Source organism: Neoarius graeffei, chromosome 10 (genome assembly GCF_027579695.1).
Source record: "Neoarius graeffei isolate fNeoGra1 chromosome 10, fNeoGra1.pri, whole genome shotgun sequence".
Classification (NCBI taxonomy): domain Eukaryota; kingdom Metazoa; phylum Chordata; class Actinopteri; order Siluriformes; family Ariidae; genus Neoarius; species Neoarius graeffei.
Window position 1 is genome coordinate 18,858,641 of NC_083578.1, and position 18,242 is coordinate 18,876,882.

The following is an 18,242-nucleotide window of genomic DNA, read 5'->3' on the forward strand; positions in this document are numbered from 1 at the left end:
CTGTTAACCATTTTAATAATTACGCAATAACGTTGAAGAAATTTGCAGAAAACCACCAGGTCGTTTTCTCATAAACAAACCAGCGCTGACATAGGATTCAGAGGGAGGTGTCCCGCACGCAACAGCACGAAAATCAATGTTTCCTGGGAAATCCAAATGCCAAGTTTTTTCAAAGGCGGACCAATTCACCTCAAATGGCTTGATTTCAACTGAATTTTTCTGGTGTTGCACAAGGTAAAAAAAATTGCGCAAAATGTTACAGATATTTGACCAAAGTTTAATATAAAATAGGAGAATTACATTGATCTTGCTCCTGAATTTACCCGTGATATGCACTTTAATGTTAAAATGACTGTAGGAAAGGTCAGGACAAAATAAAGTGCTTTGGAAGAAGCCCATCCATTATCTGTAGCCGCTTATCCTGTTCTACAGGGTCGCAGGCAAGCTGGAGCCTATCCCAGCTGACTATTACCCCTTTTCCACCAAAGCAGTTCCAGGGCTGGTTCGGGGCCAGTGCTTAGTTTGGAACCGGGTTTTCTGTTTCCACTGACAAAGAACTGGCTCTGGGCCAGAAAAAACGGCTCCAGGGTAGCACCAGCTCTTTGCTGGGCTAGAGGAAAGAACTGCTTATGTCAGCGGGGGGGCGGAGTTGTTAAGACCAACAACAATAGCAAAACCGCGAGAGGGTACCATTTTTAAATAAGCGACGAGATATCATGGATGCAGTAAAGCAGCAGTCATCCATTACTGTTGTTGTTGTTGTCGCTGCTGCTTCTTCTTCTTCTCCATGTTGTTGTTGTTGCTTCGATGTTCGTGCCAAGGTTTATGCAAACGCAGCGACATAACTGACGTATACAGTGACATAATGACATGGCTCCCCTTAGCACCCCGAGCTATGGAAAAGCAAACTGGTTCTCAGCTGGTTCGCAAGTTGAACAAGTTGTGAACCAGCACCAGCCCCGGAACCGATTTGGTGGAAAAGGGGTATATGGGCGAGAGGCGGGGTACACCCTGGACAAGTCGCCAGGTCATCGCAGGGCTGACACAGAGACACAGACAACCATTCACACTCAGTCAATTTACAGCCACCAATTAGCCTAACCTGCATGTCTTTGGACTGTGGGGGAAACCCACACAGACACAGGGAGAACATGCAAACTCTGCACAGAAAGGCCCTTGTCAGCCGCTAGGTTCGAACCCAGGACCTTCTTGCTGTGAGGTGACAGTGCTAACCACTACACCACCATGCCGCCCTGGAAGAAGCCATAATAAATTAAATAAATAAATAAACGGGGGCGTCATGGCTCAGGTGGATAAGGCGCCATACCATAAATCCAGGGACGCAGGTTCGATTCTGACCCGAGGTCATTTCCCGATCCCTCCCCATCTCTCTCTCCCGCTCATTTCCTGTCTCTACACTGTCCTATCCAATAAAGGTGAAAAAAAAGCCCAAATAAATAAATAAATAAACAATACAATAGTAGCAGCAGAAATATTAGCAGATACAGAGATACACAGAGTCCAACATGAAACACACTACAGCAGAGATGTGAAAATCCTGTGTGCTACTTGACCCATATCATCCAAAGCTGCTCGCTAACTTCCTCTTGTCTCATTCTTTATTTGCAATAAATGAGTTTGTAGGAATACATTCGGACGTAACAACACTGAACAACCCTACGTGATGATAATTAAAAAATTTGTTTTGTGATGGTTTGGACATAACCATGCACCAAATAAAAGTTTGCCTCACAGGCCCAACCTGCGAATTCATCTTTCTCAAGAAACACTCAAGACTACAAGCACAATGTAGTTGACACGGGAAACAGCGAGAGTGTTTGGAACAGTGTGTTTGACAGCAGCTGGTCTTTGCTTTGCAGCCCAGAGCATTTAGATGCTAATGTGAATCAAAGCCCATTTACTGTGCTAAAACGCTCGCACTTTTATAGATGGAATGAGTCATACACTCTCCAGCCATTTCAGAGAGGAACACGAGGTTGCGTTTGGGGGGAAAAAAAAACACTTTCAGGTGGATATATAAAATTATGGAGCATTTAGGGATCAGACTTTTGTTCTTTTACGGTATGTCTCATGCTAACTCGTTGTGTTTTAGTGCAGTTGTGTTTGAGTGACGTGTAATAGCAGGAGGAATTACACATGGAGTGAGGTTAGAAGGAATGGTACATTTCCTAACTGTGTGTCAGAGTCATAGAAGATGTGGCTGTATAAATGCAATAAAGGATTGGTGACAGGGGACAAAAGCCACCATGTAATAAGAGCACATACAATATGCAGAGATCAGGCTGTCTAGCTTTCTGTAGGCTGGTGGATTGGTTCTCTCTCTCTCTCTCTCTCTCTCTCTCTCTCTCTCTTACAGTCAGCCATTACAGAAGAATATTAAGTAAGCCTTTCGCTGTCAGTCATATCTGTAATCAAATAATCTAAAGATTAGCATTTAAAGACGCTTTCACGCCTATTAATCTGTTTGCCAAGTCTGAATCAGAGTGAAAATTAATATGTTTGATTTGTTTGCTGTTTGGGTTGGTTTGGTATCACACTGTACGTAATTAAACGAAAGGAAACAAAAAACAGAACCTTGGCTGAGAAATGTGTGGGGATGAAAACAGTCATATAACAAATTCATTCATTTGTCAAAAATATGATGTGAAACGGTGCCAAATAAATTATTAGATAAACATTTTATGTATCACTTCCTGCTTTTATTTTTCTCTTTTTGTCAATGTGTCCATATATCCAGAGCACATCACTTTTCTGCAGCACTACAGCACTGTCCTTTTTGCTCAGTTTGTGTCACGTAGCCTTGTTTAGTAGCTCACAGCTGCAGAAAAAGAAAAAAAAAGCCCAAAATACACAGTTTTGGGAGGGGTTTATTCAGCAGCGAATTGAAGTCTGATCACTCACTTTGTTTTGTTGTGTTTTGGGTTATTTTGGTCCAACCTGAGTGTGATTCCTGCGTACTCATCTGCATCTGCATAAATGAACCAGGCCAAAAACACACCAGGATTTGATTCAAATAGACTGAACACTCATCTCATCTCATCTCATCTCATCTCATCTCATTATCTCTAGCCGCTTTATCCTGTTCTACAGGGTCGCAGGCAAGCTGGAGCCTATCCCAGCTGACTACGGGCGAAAGGCGGGGTACACCCTGGACAAGTCGCCAGGTCATCACAGGGCTGACACATAGACACAGACAACCATTCACACTCACATTCACACCTACGCTCAATTTAGAGTCACCAGTTAACCTAACCTGCATGTCTTTGGACTGTGGGGGAAACCGGAGCACCCGGAGGAAACCCACGCGGACACGGGGAGAACATGCAAACTCCACACAGAAAGGCCCTCGTCAGCCACGGGGCTCGAACCCGGACCTTCTTGCTGTGAGGTGACAGCGCTAACCACTACACCACCGTGCCGCCTAGACTGAACACTGTATATGTGAAAGCACGTATGTAAAAATGACTAAATAATAATTTTTAAAAAAAGACGAGCAAACATTTGTACTGGAAATGGATATTTTAAAAAAGCCCTTTCAGAGTTCCTATTAACCTTCAGTAAAAAGTATAGATGAAACATCTCATTATCTCTAGCCGCTTTATCCTGTTCTACAGGGTCGCAGGCAAGCTGGAGCCTATCCCAGCTGACTACGGGCGAAAGGCGGGGTACACCCTGGACAAGTCGCCAGGTCATCACAGGGCTGACACATAGACACAGACAACCATTCACACTCACACCTACGCTCAATTTAGAGTCACCAGTTAACCTAACCTGCATGTCTTTGGACTGTGGGGGAAACCGGAGCACCCGGAGGAAACCCACGCGGACATGGGGAGAACATGCAAACTCCGCACAGAAAGGCCCTCGCCGGCCACGGGGCTCGAACCCAGATCTTCTTGCTGTGAGGTGACAGCACTAACCACTACACCACCGTGCCGCCTAGATGAAACATTTACATTGCAAATGAATCTGTGGACTATGAATCATTTTGTTTGTTAATGGACACGTCACAATCATAATGCAACCAGAGGCCTGTCTCTACGGTCCTGTTGCTTTCAGTGCTTGAGTTAACGCTTGTGATGCCATGACAATGAATTTTCTTCTGCATTTAAAGTGAAGTATTGCCACACAAGTGACACATATCTCCTCTTACCCCATGATTCTTGGTTTGTGCCTCACTTACTGGAAGTTAGTGAATTTAATCAATTAATCATGACAGCCCTGATATTAAGTCTTCACAACACCAGCAGCATTACAACTTTTCACTGCAGCATGTCCATCATACTGAAATGTCTTGTGTTGTTCCTTGTCAAGATAAAACACTCTTTAAAAGCTCTTTTAGTTTAAAAGCTGTGGTTCTTGCCTTAATTATGGATCGGTGTATCTTGACAATGGCTCAAGTGTGTCCTTCTTTTCACTTAGTAACATACCGTAAGCCACGCTCCATCAGTTCTGCATATTTTTATATGTTGCTTTGTCATCTGCTTGTTATTGCTGTCTGGGCTTTAATTTGATCTCTTTGTCCATTTCTGTCCCCCCTGCAACTGTCTCCCATCATTCTCCCCATCTCTGTCAGATTGCACTCATTTCCTAGTCTCTCTACTCTCACTCATCGCTCTTACGCCTCCTTGGTCAACAACCATCTGAGCGCTCATCATCATAGCTACGGCCATCATCAGTTCTGCTGTCCCTCCAGGCCAAGTAGGCCCAAGCCTCCTGCCTCTCTCACCACTGTCAAACCAAGGTAAGGGCTACCAGTTTTACCCTGCATCACTCTGTACTCCTGCAGTACTGTGAAAAAGTCTTAGGCACATGTAAAGAAATGCTGTCGATCAAAAATGGCTTAAAAATAATGAAATAAAATGTTTCAACATTTGAAAAATACTATAAACAGTAAGCCATAATAAGTGAAACAAAGTCAGTGTTTGGTGTGAGACGACCCTTTGCTTTAATGAGTGCAGTTTTATAAGGAAATGAGCTGTAGGTTTTAATGAGCATCTTACAGAACCAGCCATAGTTCTTCTGCACACTTTGACTGTCACACTCGCTTCTTAATTTTGCACCAAAACCCAGCAGCCTTCATTATGTTTTCTTTTTTAATCTGAAAAGTGCTCTCTTATGTAATATACTGCTGAGATATCCATCCATCCATCCGTTATCTCTAGCCGCTTTAGGGTTGCAGGCAAGCTGGAGCCTATCCCAGCTGACTACGGGTGAAAGGCGGGGTACACCCTGGACAAGTCGCCAGGTCATCACAGGGCTGACACATAGACACAGACAACCATTCACACTCACATTCACACCTACGCTCAATTTAGAGTCACCAATTAGCCTAACCTGGGCGGCACGGTGGTGTAGTGGTTAGCACTGTTGCCTCACAGCAAGAAGGTCCGGGTTCGAGCCCCGGGGCCGGCGAGGGCCTTTCTGTGCGGAGTTTGCATGTTCTCCCCGTGTCTGCGTGGGTTTCCTCCGGGTGCTCCGGTTTCCCCCACAGTCCAAAGACATGCAGGTTAGGTTAACTGGTGACTCTAAATTGAGCGTAGGTGTGAATGTGAGTGTGAATGGTTGTCTGTGTCTATGTGTCAGCCCTGTGATGACCTGGCGACTTGTCCAGGGTGTACCCCGCCTTTCGCCCGTAGTCAGCTGGGATAGGCTCCAGCTTGCCTGTGACCCTGTAGAACAGGATAAAGCAGCTAGAGATAATGAGATGAGATGAGATTTAATTTTGTGCTGGAAAACAAACGTTTGGAACTCTAAAATGTTTTTGTACTGACTCGATAATGTAGAAGTTCTAAAATAGAAATCTATAACAAAGTTTGTATGAAAATAAATATGGTGCTTAAGACTTTTGCACGGTACTGTGTAAGTGTTTTTTTTTTCTTCCTACAAACACATTACACTTTAAAAAGCTACTAACTGCTTCAAGGATAAGACAATTTAGCAACACACTGAGTATGGAGTTAATGTTGCTTTTTTAATCTAGCTGCATACAAAGCACAACTGCATGTTTTGAGAAAAGAACTAAATCCCAGAAGTCTTCCTAGCTGCAGGATGACACAGACTATCATTGAAAAAAAAAAAACCTTAAGCACGCCGTCTTCCGCTGAAATAATATAATTAATTTATAGTTCAAGTAAACAGGCATGGCTTGAGGTTCATCTTGCATTTCTGTTTCTAGCAGCATATGAGGAATGTAAAAAATGCACTGATGCATTCATTCATTCTGATTCATCACCTATCTAAAAACAACAGTAGCCCAAGCTTGAATGCCAGGTAAGCATGAGGGTTAGTCATTCTGTGAGCTGTGCAGTGTTCTCGCTACACCCAAACATTTCCTGGTTTGAAAAAAAAAATAGATACTAGGATCTCCTCCAGTAGAAACACATCTAAACTTCCTGAAAATGTTCCTAGGTTTCTGTAAAGATGGAAATATGTCTATAGTCAAATATTGCTTCCTATGCCCTTTCTGCTCCGCCTATTTCTTGATGGAATATTCCTTTCTTCATTATATACCATTACATTCAACCTTAATTTCACACCTCATTATATTACCTGAACAGTCCCAGTATACAAACCTGTGTCTGAGTGGTCTCCTGTTCATCTTTCCTTTCCTTTCATCATGCCTTCATTTCACTTGCTATCATTCCTTGAGTGTTAGAGCGACACTTTGGAAGAGCGAGGAACCTGGCCGCTTCAGCTCTGTAAAAAAGTACACTGCTCTGTCAGAGGGAGGTAGAGCCAAGCGAGAGCTGTCTCTTTCAGACATCACTATGTTCAATCTGTGAGAGCTGCTTGATTGCTGCTAATTATTTCCAATTGCTACTGATGTTACTTTTCGTCCTTTCATTTCCTGCACTTCTTCCTCCATCCTTCCTCAAGCCACCTCCTCCAAACTTACAAACATCATTTGTGGGATGGTTTAAAAAAAAAAACACCTGATAGCATTACAATTATGCTCTCTACCTGCTCACCGACATGATATGTCTGGCCTGAAAAAATATGCACCAGAATAGAACACACATTAGCACAACCCAGGGAGAGGAAGAGATGGAGAAAAAGAAAATAATGTCCCATTAGTTGTGTCATTTACAATCCAGTGTGGAAGTCATTCTGAGCAAGGAGTAAGCATCATAAAATGATGTGCATCTTTGCTAGCTGCTATGGGCAGCCATGGCCTAAAGGTTAGAGAAGCAGCCCAAAGGGTCGTTGGTTTGATTCTCTGGACCAGGAAGAAAAATCCATGGCTGAAGTGCCCTTGAGCAAGGCAGCTAACTCCTAACTGCTCCCCAGGCACTGTGTGTGTGTGTGTGTGTGTGTGTGTGTGTGTGTGTGTGTGTGTGTGTGTGTGTGTGTGTGTGTGTGTGTGTGTGCGCTCGTTGCACGTCGCTCTGGATAAGAGTGTCTGCTAAATGCCTGTAATATAATGTAATGCCATAAAATAATATAATCACAAGGTTTTATTCCTCCTATACAACAGTGGTTGCCAACAATAGCCATTTTTCATTGGTTAAAGAATGGCACATTGTACATTTTATCTATTCATAGATACAGTACCAGTTGAAAGTTTGTACACCCCTACTCATTCATAGGTTGTTCTGTATTTTGACTGTTTTCTACATTGTAGAACAATACCGAAGACTTCAAAACTATGAAATCACGTACGGAACATCTCATCTCATCTCATTATCTCTAGCCGCTTTATCCTTCTACAGGGTCGCAGGCAAGCTGGAGCCTATCCCAGCTGACTACGGGCGAAAGGCGGGGTACACCCTGGACAAGTCGCCAGGTCATCACAGGGCTGACACATAGACACAGACAACCATTCACACTCACATTCACACCTACGGTCAATTTAGAGTCACCAGTTAACCTAACCTGCATGTCTTTGGACTGTGGGGGAAACCGGAGCACCCAGAGGAAACCCACGCAGACACGGGGAGAACATGCAAACTCCGCACAGAAAGGCCCTCGCCGGCCACGGGGCTCGAACCCAGGACCTTCTTGCTGTGAGGCGACAGCGCTAACCACTACACCACCGTGCCACCCTATAGGGAGTTATGTGGTTAAAAAATAGTGCTTAAAAAAACAAAATGTGTCATATTTTAGTTTCTTCAAAGTAACCACTGTTTACCTTGATGACACTTTGCACACCATTGGCATTATCTTATCCAGCTTCATGAGGTAGTCATAATAGTAAATAAAAAATACAGTAAATAGCCGTAGTCGACAACTGTAGTAATCCATATTATGTCAAGAACCACTCAACTAAGTAAAGAGAAATGACATCCGTCATTACTTTAAGACATGAAATGTGATTTAATTAATAACATTAAAGAAAAAACACTGAATTCAAAGGTGTTTGAACTGGTACTGTGTATTTAATGTATGGAACGACTGCAAAACAAGTTAGCTACCGTTTACATGATAGCAGCTACAATCAGTCATTCTGTCACTTTTTAATGAAGTCTTTATTGGCATGAATCAAAATGGGTTTAGAAGAGGTAGAACTGCAATCGCTCAGATACTATCAGTTAGGCGCATTCTTGAGGAGATGAAGAGATTGAACAAAGATGTCACTCTCTGCTTCGGTGACTTTTGCAAAGCCTTCGACTCCATCAGCAGAGAAGTTATGTTCGAGATTTTGCCTCTATACAGAATTCCATCACCCATCATTGGTGCAATAAAATCGCTGTACACCAACACTTCAGCCACCATTATTTCACCCGATGGACAAACTGAGTCATTTAATATTACACCAGGTGTCCTTCAAGGTGACACACTTGCCCCATTTCTTTTTATTGTTGTGCTCGATTACGTCCTATGGATTTCACTTGATAAAATGAAAGAAAAAGGTCTTACAATCAAGCCTTGACAAAGCAGAAGACATCCCGCTGAATATCTTACAGATTTGGACGTTGCTGATGGCCTAGCCTTGATCTCAGAATCCATAAAAGATGTGGAATTATTACTACAATCGCTAGAATATGCCACTTGTCAAGTAGGCCTTTATTGTAATGAGGGAAAGACAAAATTTTCATCTACGTCTTCCTTACCATGCGATCTTACGGTAAATCCCTAAATACCACTAACATCAAAAAAGTAGATGATTTCAAATACCTGGGATCCCATATCGCAGACTCACAAAAGGAATTCAAGATCAGAAAAGTCCTAGCATGGGAAGCCTGTAATAAGCTAGAAAAAAATCTGGCAGTCAAATTTAACTGAGTCTATTAAGGTCCAGACATTTAGAACTTTAGTAGAGTCAGTTCCTCTGTATGGCTCAGAAACCTGGACCCTAACTACCAAGCTTGAGAGTCGTCTTGATGGATGTTATACAAATCCGTTAAGAAGAGCACAGAACAACAGTTGGAGGGACCATGCCACTCTTGGCCAAATCTATGGAGAATTACCCCGAGTATCCCAGAAGCTTAAGCAAAAGCATCTACAGTTTGCTGGCCATTGCGATCGTGCCACAGGCGAAGTAATCTCCTCTCTCCTTCTATGGTGCCCTTCTGGCAAAGTTGTATCCAGAAAGTTAACATACCCAGACACCATTGCCAGAGACTCGGGCATCGATATTGAAGACCTGGGTTCAGCGATGCAGGACTGTTGTGTCTGGAGAGAGTTAGTCATGGGAATCTCGCCCACCCCCGTGGTCGAAGGATGATGATGATGATGATTGAAGTCTTAAAGATAAGATAAAAGGAACACAGCTTGCCATGTTATCAACAAACTGCACATGCAAAGCCTTTTAACTGTTACAAAGCCCTGACACTGGAGATTCCTTTCCTACTTCTTACAAACACTTTGTTAAATCCCGTCATGTTTTGATCTGTTTATTATTCGTCTTAGATTATGTGCAGCATACGGTATAAAAATCTCTGTGAATCAGTTGTTACTATAGAAATGATAATGTAGCATTAAGATAAACCTGTGATTTTGCATGAAGCCGAAACTGTCAGAGCTGCTCTTGTAGAAAATGAATCAACATCTTCTGATCAGGCGGCACGGCGGTGTAGTGGTTAGCGCTGTCGCCTCACAGCAAGAAGGTCCTGGGTTCGAGCCCAGCGGCCGACGAGGGCCTTTCTGTGCGGAGTTTGCATGTTCTCCGCATGGGTTTCCTCCGCGTGCTCCGGTTTCCCCTGCAGTCCAAAGACATGCAGGTTAGGCTAATTGGTGGCTTTAAATTGACCGTAGGTGTGAGTGTGAATGGTTGTGTGTCTATGTGTCAGCCCTGTGATGACCTGGCGACTTGTCCAGGGTGTACCCCGCCTTTCGCCCGTAGTCAGCTGGGATAGGCTCCAGCTTGCCTGCGACCCTGTAGAACAGGATAAAGCAGCTAGAGATAATGAGATGAGATGAGGGAGTAAAGTGATCAAATCTGCATTCACCTCATAGATACTGTAATGTTTCGAGTCTGACATCTAGTGGCCATTTGCAAGCCAAGTGTGTTTTCTATGAATTTTGACCAAATAGTTTCAATTTTATGTAGAACTGAGTGTTAAAATTCATTGTCACGTTTTCTGTGTTACGTTGTTCTTTTTATTCTGTTTTCCATTATATTAATGTTTTCCATTTTTTCCCACTTGATATGAATGTTTTCAATGTTTCACTCTTTCTCTGTGTCTCGCACTCATCTTTTCATCTTGCTGAATAGAGAGGAGGAAGAGGAGGTGGACAGTGACTCTGTGCATCAGTTCTGTTGTACTGGCTCTGCATGCAGTAGTCCCTCCTCTCACTAAACTTCATCATGGATGCAACATGACAGGACTTTTCGTTCCTATGTAACACACACGTGTGTGTGTGTGTATATATATATATATATATATATATATATATAAACATTGAAATTACATTTGTGTACCTGCTCACAAGAAAATCTTTCTAGTTGTACTGAATTCCATTAAATGACACCATTTACTGTCTGTGAAGAGAAAATGTGTATCTGTGAATTCATGTCACCCTGGAGATTCTGATCTATTCATAGCTTTTCCGTCATGATCATTAAGGCAGAGCAATGCTGTAACATGGTCTTGCATCAACAGTGTGAGACTTCGGGAAAGATTCAGAGTGCAAGTTGACTGGGTTTTATGTTTTAGGCACAAATCAGGAAGTAAGCAAAATGACATACATGTTTCATAGCTGAACTATTTTTATTTTGCAGAAAACATATTTGCTGGATCAGTTTACCAGTAGGTACTTCCCCTGACTTTTCGGATTAGCTCTATGGGTATGTTAACTAATAACTCACAACCTACTGTTATTCATTTCAGTGCTAATCATAAACAATTCATAAATCCAGGAAAAGGATTTTCAGACTGTAATGCTATCCCATTTTACAAACCATATATTATTGTGTCAGACAATAAAGTACTGCAGTTCTTGTACAATCAACTCTAGAATTCAGTGGTGCTTGAAAGTTTGTGAACCCTTTAGAATTTTCTATATTTCTGCATAAATATGACCTAAAACATTATCAGATTTTCACACAAGTCCTAAAAATAGATAAAGTTAAACAAATGAGACAAAAATATTATACTTGGTCATTTATTTATTGAGGAAAATGATCCAATATTACATATTTGTGAGTGGCAAAAGTATGTGAACTTTTGCTTTCAGTATCTGGTGTGACCCCCTTGTGCAGCAATAACTGCAACTCAGTGTTTCTGGTAACTGTTGATCAGTCCTGCACACCGGCTTGGAGGAATTTTAGCCCATTCCTCCGTACAGAACAGCTTCAACTCTGGGATGTTGGTGGGTTTCCTCACATGAACTGCTCGCTTCAGGTCCTTCCACAACATTTTGATTGGGTTAAGGTCAGAACTTTGACTTGGCCATTCCAAAACATTGACTTTATTCTTCTTTAAACATTCTTTGGTAGGATGACTTGTGTGCTTAGGGTCGTTGTCTTGCTGCATGACCCACCTTCTCTTGAGATTCAGTTCATGGACAGATGTCCTGACATTTTCCTTTAGAATTCGCTGGTATAATTCAGAATTCATTGTTCCATCAATGATGGCAAGCCATCCTGACCCAGATGCAGCAAAACAGGCCCAAACCATGATACTACCACCACCATGTTTCACAGATGGGATAAGGTTTTTATGCTGGAATGCAGTGTTTTCCTTTCTCCAAACATAACGCTTCTCATTTAAACCAAAAAGTTCTATTTTGGTCTCGTCCACAAAACATTTTTCCAATAGCCTTCTGGCTTGTTCACGTGCTCTTTAGCAAACTGCAGATGAGCAGCAATGTTCTTTTTGGAGAGCAGTGGCTTTCTCCTTGTAACCCTGCCATGCACACCATTGTTGTTCAGTGTTCTCCTGATGGTGGACTCATGAACATTAACATTAGCCAATGTGAGAGAGGCCTTCAGTTGCTTAGAAGTTACCCTGGGGTCCTTTGTGACCTCGCCGACTATTACACGCCTTGCTCTTGGAGTGATCTTTGTTGGTTGACCACTCCTGGGGAGGGTAACAATGGTCTTGAATTTCCTCCATTTGTACACAATCTGTCTGACTGTGGATTGGTGGAGCCCAAACTCTTTAGAGATGGTTTTGTAACCTTTTCCAGCCTGATAAGCATCAACAACTCTTTTTCTGAGGTCCTCAGAAATCTCCTTTGTTCGTGCCATGATACACTTCCACAAACATGTGTTGTGAAGATCAGACTTTGATAGATCCCTGTTCTTTAAATAAAACAGGGTGCCCACTCACACCTGATTGTCTTCCCATTGATTGAAAACACCTGACTCTAATTTCACCTTCAAATTAACTGCTAATCCTAGAGGTTCACATACTTTTGCCACTCACAGATATGTAATATTGGATCATTTTCCTCAATAAATAAATGACCAAGTATTATATTTTTGCCTCATTTGTTTAACTGGGTTCCCTTTATCTACTTTTAGGACTTGTGTGAAAATCTGATTATGTTTTCGGTCATATTTATGCAGAAATATAGAAAATTCTAAAGGGTTCACAAACTTTCAAGCACTACTATATGTTTTGAGTGTGTATTTATACATCAATTATACAAAGATTTATCTGTACCACCTATGGACGGATTGTTCACCTGAGCCAATTTTTTTTTTGTCCGAATCTGACTAATAATTGAAATGAGTTAGCATTTGAACTTGTACGGATTTGATCCTGTATCTACGAAAGCAGTGATCCATTTGTGACCATGCTCCCTAATATTGCTTTACAGATAAACTATTGATGAATCACAAAATAAATCTTTCATGGAATAACCTGAACATGAACATCAGCCTGAACTCGAGTGAGTTAAATGGTTACGAACACATGGGTACTTCACTGAATGCTGTGTAACTCAATAAATTGTAGATGCATTTGTTAATTTGATGGTAGGTTTTTTTTCTTCTGTCATAAAATTTCACTGTTATACTTCTCACTGTTATACTGTGATACTTGCATTACTTATCAAAAATGAATACAATTTTGCCCAGTTGCATTTATTGAGTTATTTACTTAAAGCAGTGTGGACAATAACATTTTCAACACTGTCATAACTGAATTAAAATTAGTTATTAACACTGTGTTAGGAGTGTATGTCACAACAATACAAAATACTAATGTTATGCTGTTGATTCAGACTTTTACACCAAATACGAAATGCAGATTTGGTTGCAAGTATGTTCAAAAGTATTAAGGACAAACAGGACTTCTGAACTTACAAGTTTAAAATTCATAGTGAAAAGGAAAAACTAATCTAATGTAAAAGTTTGTAACTGCACATTGTGCTTTTCTGCCAGATCCAGAATTATTGGTACCTTTCATAAAAAGGTCTTGATGTTTTGATGTCTGAATGGTTGATGAGACCATAGAGCAAGCCATCTGAGACCACTTCTCCATACAGAATTGCTCTAGATCCACCAGGGTTCTCTTGTGATATCTACAGCTTTTCAGTAGAGTTTAGGTTAGTGGACATGTCAAAGGCTTGATTCTGTGGTTATTAAAGCATTCCTTGTCTGATTTTGACATGTTTTGGATTATTGTCTTGCTGCAAGATCTAGTCAAGAACTTCTTTCCAGCAGAAACAGCCAGATTGTCATTTAAATGTCATGTATGCTAGGTCCAAAAGAGACAAAACAGCTCCACAACACAACAGATCCTCCACTACAGGACAGATGGTTCTGTTCTTCATAATTTTTCTGGCAAACCATCTTGAATGTTTGTTGGCAAAGATCTTTTTTTTTTTTTTTGTCTCATCTGTCCATAGAACCCAGTTCCAAAGTTGTAATAGCATCTCATGAACTCCAAAAAGGCTTTCTTCTGGCACATTTTCAAAATAGCTCATTAGCATGTATTTGGAGACTTGGAGAAAGTCTCCAAAATGTTACCATCTTCTGCAAATCTCCAACCATGATCCTTGGAGAATTTTTAGCCTTCTAACTTGCCTTATATTCCAGACAGGTCCATTAAACTAATCGGGAATATTTGCCCTAGCAGTGGATGTATGCACTTTCAATCATGTAGGTATTTTTAATATCTAAAATGTTGCCTGATTTTATTAAGTTCAACACAATTTTTTTTTTCATTTCATTTGTGTATTCTCTGATGTTCCCCATGTTGATAAGTGGCTGAGAGAATTTGTCCTCTGTGTCACCTCATATTTATGCCCCCAATGAAACAGGAAGTCATGAATGACCCCTTAAGAGTTCCTAAACACTCAGGTGAACTTAAAAAGTAAAATATAAATGGGAACAATTCTTCATTTATGTGTTCTTAAGAATATTGCAGTGGTGTCAATAATTGATTTCTCTCATAATGTCAGTCAGATTAAGCTACTTTACGACAAAGACTTTTTTTCATAAGCTTTCATTTCAATTTATATATCTTGAATTAACAGTTATCCCATCCAGAGCGTGTTCACACATCACTCCAAGTGTTCCTGGGAGAGGCGCATATCCACCATATCACCACTGGTCAGGATAAAGTTATGACTGAAGCTTAATGAATGAATAGTCAAGTCAGGTTTGTTTGTATAGCAATTTTAACAATAGACATTGTCCCAAAGCAGCTTTACAGAATTTGAATGACTTAAGACATGAGATAATTTTATCCCTAATCTATCCCCAATGAGAAGCCTGTGGCGACAGTGGCAAGGAAAAGCTCCCTCAGACGACATGAGGAAGAAACCTTGAGAGGAACCAGACTCAAAAGGGAACCCATCCTCATTTGGGCAACAACAGACAACATGACTATAACATTAACAGTTTTAACATGAAGTCAGTTTCGTTGATGTTATAAACTCTTCATTGATGGAAACTTGAGTGCAAAACTGTTCATGACAACTGCAGTCCTAAAGTTAGCAAGTCAACTGTAGTCCTCAGCCATAAAAGCATTACTGTAAGAGTCCAGAGCGTCTTCCAAGTGTGACTTTCAACTGTCCATATGGGGCCATCCTCTACAGGAGCAATGTGATGAGACTCCAACCAGACATAGGGCATCAGGATGGATCAGGAAGGTCTGAGGAGCAGAAGAGGTCAGCATCTCGATCTCAGGATTGACATGTAACTCAGAGGGACAGATTTTTTTTTGGGGGGGGGGAGAAAACACAGGTTGTTAGGTATGCTCAATGTCACCTGAATAAGTAGGAACAGTATACATTTTGCGCTGAGTACAAGCAGGGACTCTGGCAACTAACTATGACAGCATAACTAAAAGGGGAGAGCCAGAAGGTAACACAGGCATGAGGGAGCCCCGGGACATAAAGCAGCAGCCACTACATCGTCAACAAACTTGAGTGAGCAAGCGAGTAGGGGATTGACGGCATCCATACATCCCAGTTTACCAAAACACTCTATGTCTGAGGACCCTCCAGATCTACACCTTTACCTCACAAACACCATTAACAAAAGGCTTGACTAAACAGATATGTTTTCAGCCGAGACTTAAATGCTGAGACTGTGTCTGATTCCCGAATACGAATTCGAAGGCTGTTCCATAACTGTGGGGCTTTGTAAGAAAAGGCTCAGCCCCCTTGATGTAGCCTTCACTATACAAGGTATCAGCAGATAGCCTGCACCTTTTGATCCAAGTAGGAGTGGTGGGTCATAAAGGACCAGAAGTTTGCTCAGGTACTGTGGTGCGAGACCATTCAGTGCTTTAAAGGTCAATAGTAGTATTTTATAATCAATACAAAATTTGATTGGGAGCCAATGCAGTGTGGATAAGACAGGGGTCATATTTTCTAGTTCTAGTAAGGATTCTTGCTGCTGCATTTTGAACTAGAAAAGCACTCAGAGAGTGCAGACCTCCACCAAGAATCCTTTAAAAAAATCCGGGATCCAGAAGGTGATCCGGATCACCGCCAAAATTTAATGGATTGTTACTTGTGCCCAGTCACACCTCTGGAAAAAATTTCAGAGCAATCCATTCATAACTTTTTCTGTAATGTTGCTAACAGACAAACAAACAAACCAACGCTACCGAAAACATAACCTCCTTGGAGGAGGTAACTAACTGGAGCTTGTTTATGCACTTATTGGAACATCCAGACAGTAAGGCGTTACAATAATCCAACCTGGAGGTAACGAAAGCATGAACTAGTTTTTCTGCATCGTGTAGTGACATTAAATATCTTAGCAATATTTCTGAGATGAAAGAAAGCTATCCAGGTAATGTTATCAATGTGAGTTTCGAATGAAAGACTGGGGTCAATAATCACTCCGAGGTCTTTTACTGCTGCACGTGAGGAGACAGGAAGGCCATCCAGAGTTACTGTGTAATCAGAAAACTTACATCTAGCTGCATGTGGTCCTAGTACAAGTACTTCATTCTTGTCAGAGTTAAGCAGAAGGAAGTTAATAAGCATCCAGTGTCTAATGTCTTTAACACATTCCTCAATTCTATTAAGCTGGTGTCTCTCATCTGGTTTTGCAGAAACATACAACTGTGTCATCAGCATAACAGTGGAAACTAATACAATGCTTATGAATAATATCACCCAGAGGTAACATATATAAAGAAAAAAGCAGTGGACCCAAGACAGAACCTTGTGGAACACCAAACTTTACCTCAGTATGTCTAGAAAAATCACCATTTACATCAACATACTGATAGCGATCAGTTAAATAAGATCTGAGCCAGGAGAGGGCCGTTCCCTTAACTCCCACAACATTTTCTAGTCTATCCAGAAGAATAGAATGATCAATGGTATCAAATGCTGCACTAAGGTCAAGCAACACAAGCAGCGAGACACAGCCCTGATCAGACGCCAACTTGTTTGAATTATCTGTCAGCTATCTGTTATTTAGTTGATGGTAATTCACATTTTTATTCTATACATAGAAGAAGAATATACACTCACTGCCACTTTAATAGGAATTAACACCTATTCATTATGCAGGTCTCCAATGAGCTAATCATTGAAAAAGATCAGGTGATGTTTGTTCAGTCTTCAACTGTGCAGATTCAGTGAAGCAGTGCTCAATGTTGCCTCAGATTCCTGTTCTTGGCTCCCAGGAATGGAACCTGATGTGGTCTTCTGCTGTTGTATAATACCCTCCTCAAGGTTCAGCTTGAGGAAAAAGCTGATATGCTTTTCTGCTCACCACGGTTGTAAAGAGTGGTTATTTGAGTTACTGAAGGCTTCCTGAGAGCTCGATCCTGTCCAGCCATTCTCCTCTGACCTCTCTCATCAACAAGGTGATCAGCAGTTTCTGAAATACTCAGACCAGCCCATCTTGCACCAACAACCATGCCATAGTCAAAGTCACTGAGTTCACACGTTCATTCTATTTTGATGCTTGATGTGAACATTAGCTAAAGCCCTTGACTTGTATCTGCATGATTTTATGCAGTGCACTGCTGCCAAATGTTTGGCCGATTGGACCAAAACTTCTAGGCAATAGAGGCTTTAACCAAAAATGTGGTTAAAGAAAATGAAATTCAGGTTGCTGCAAGATCCATACCTTATGTAACAGAGATTACTGTACTTTAGTACAGACAAACAAAAAGCCTGTGTGCAATCTACAGTGTTGAAATAAATCCATTCGAATGTTTGTCAGCCGCTTGAAATACCTTCGGAAAACCTTTGTTTCTGTCTTGCTCACACACACACACACACACTGTCATTTATAATGATAAAGAGTTGTAATTAATACCTGACACTGACATATCTTTGCAATTCAAGTGTCTGAACTGTGTATGTTTGACTCCACCTCTTGACTGGCACACACCTACCGTTCCAGCATG

General features: G+C 41.3%; 1 protein-coding gene across 2 annotated transcripts in view; it reads left to right on the forward strand.

The window, feature by feature from the left end:
* LOC132892915 (uncharacterized) overlaps positions 1 to 10,783 on the forward strand; it is an 80,456-nt gene extending 69,673 nt beyond the window's left edge. For both annotated transcript variants that reach the window (XM_060931442.1, XM_060931444.1), the window contains exons 3-4: positions 4,598 to 4,765; positions 10,679 to 10,783. In XM_060931442.1, coding sequence (XP_060787425.1) covers positions 4,598 to 4,765; positions 10,679 to 10,763 — 253 coding nt within the window. In that variant the 3' untranslated portion in view covers positions 10,764 to 10,783. The remainder of the gene's footprint in view (positions 1 to 4,597; positions 4,766 to 10,678) is intronic.
* The last annotated feature ends 7,459 nt before the right edge of the window (positions 10,784 to 18,242 follow it).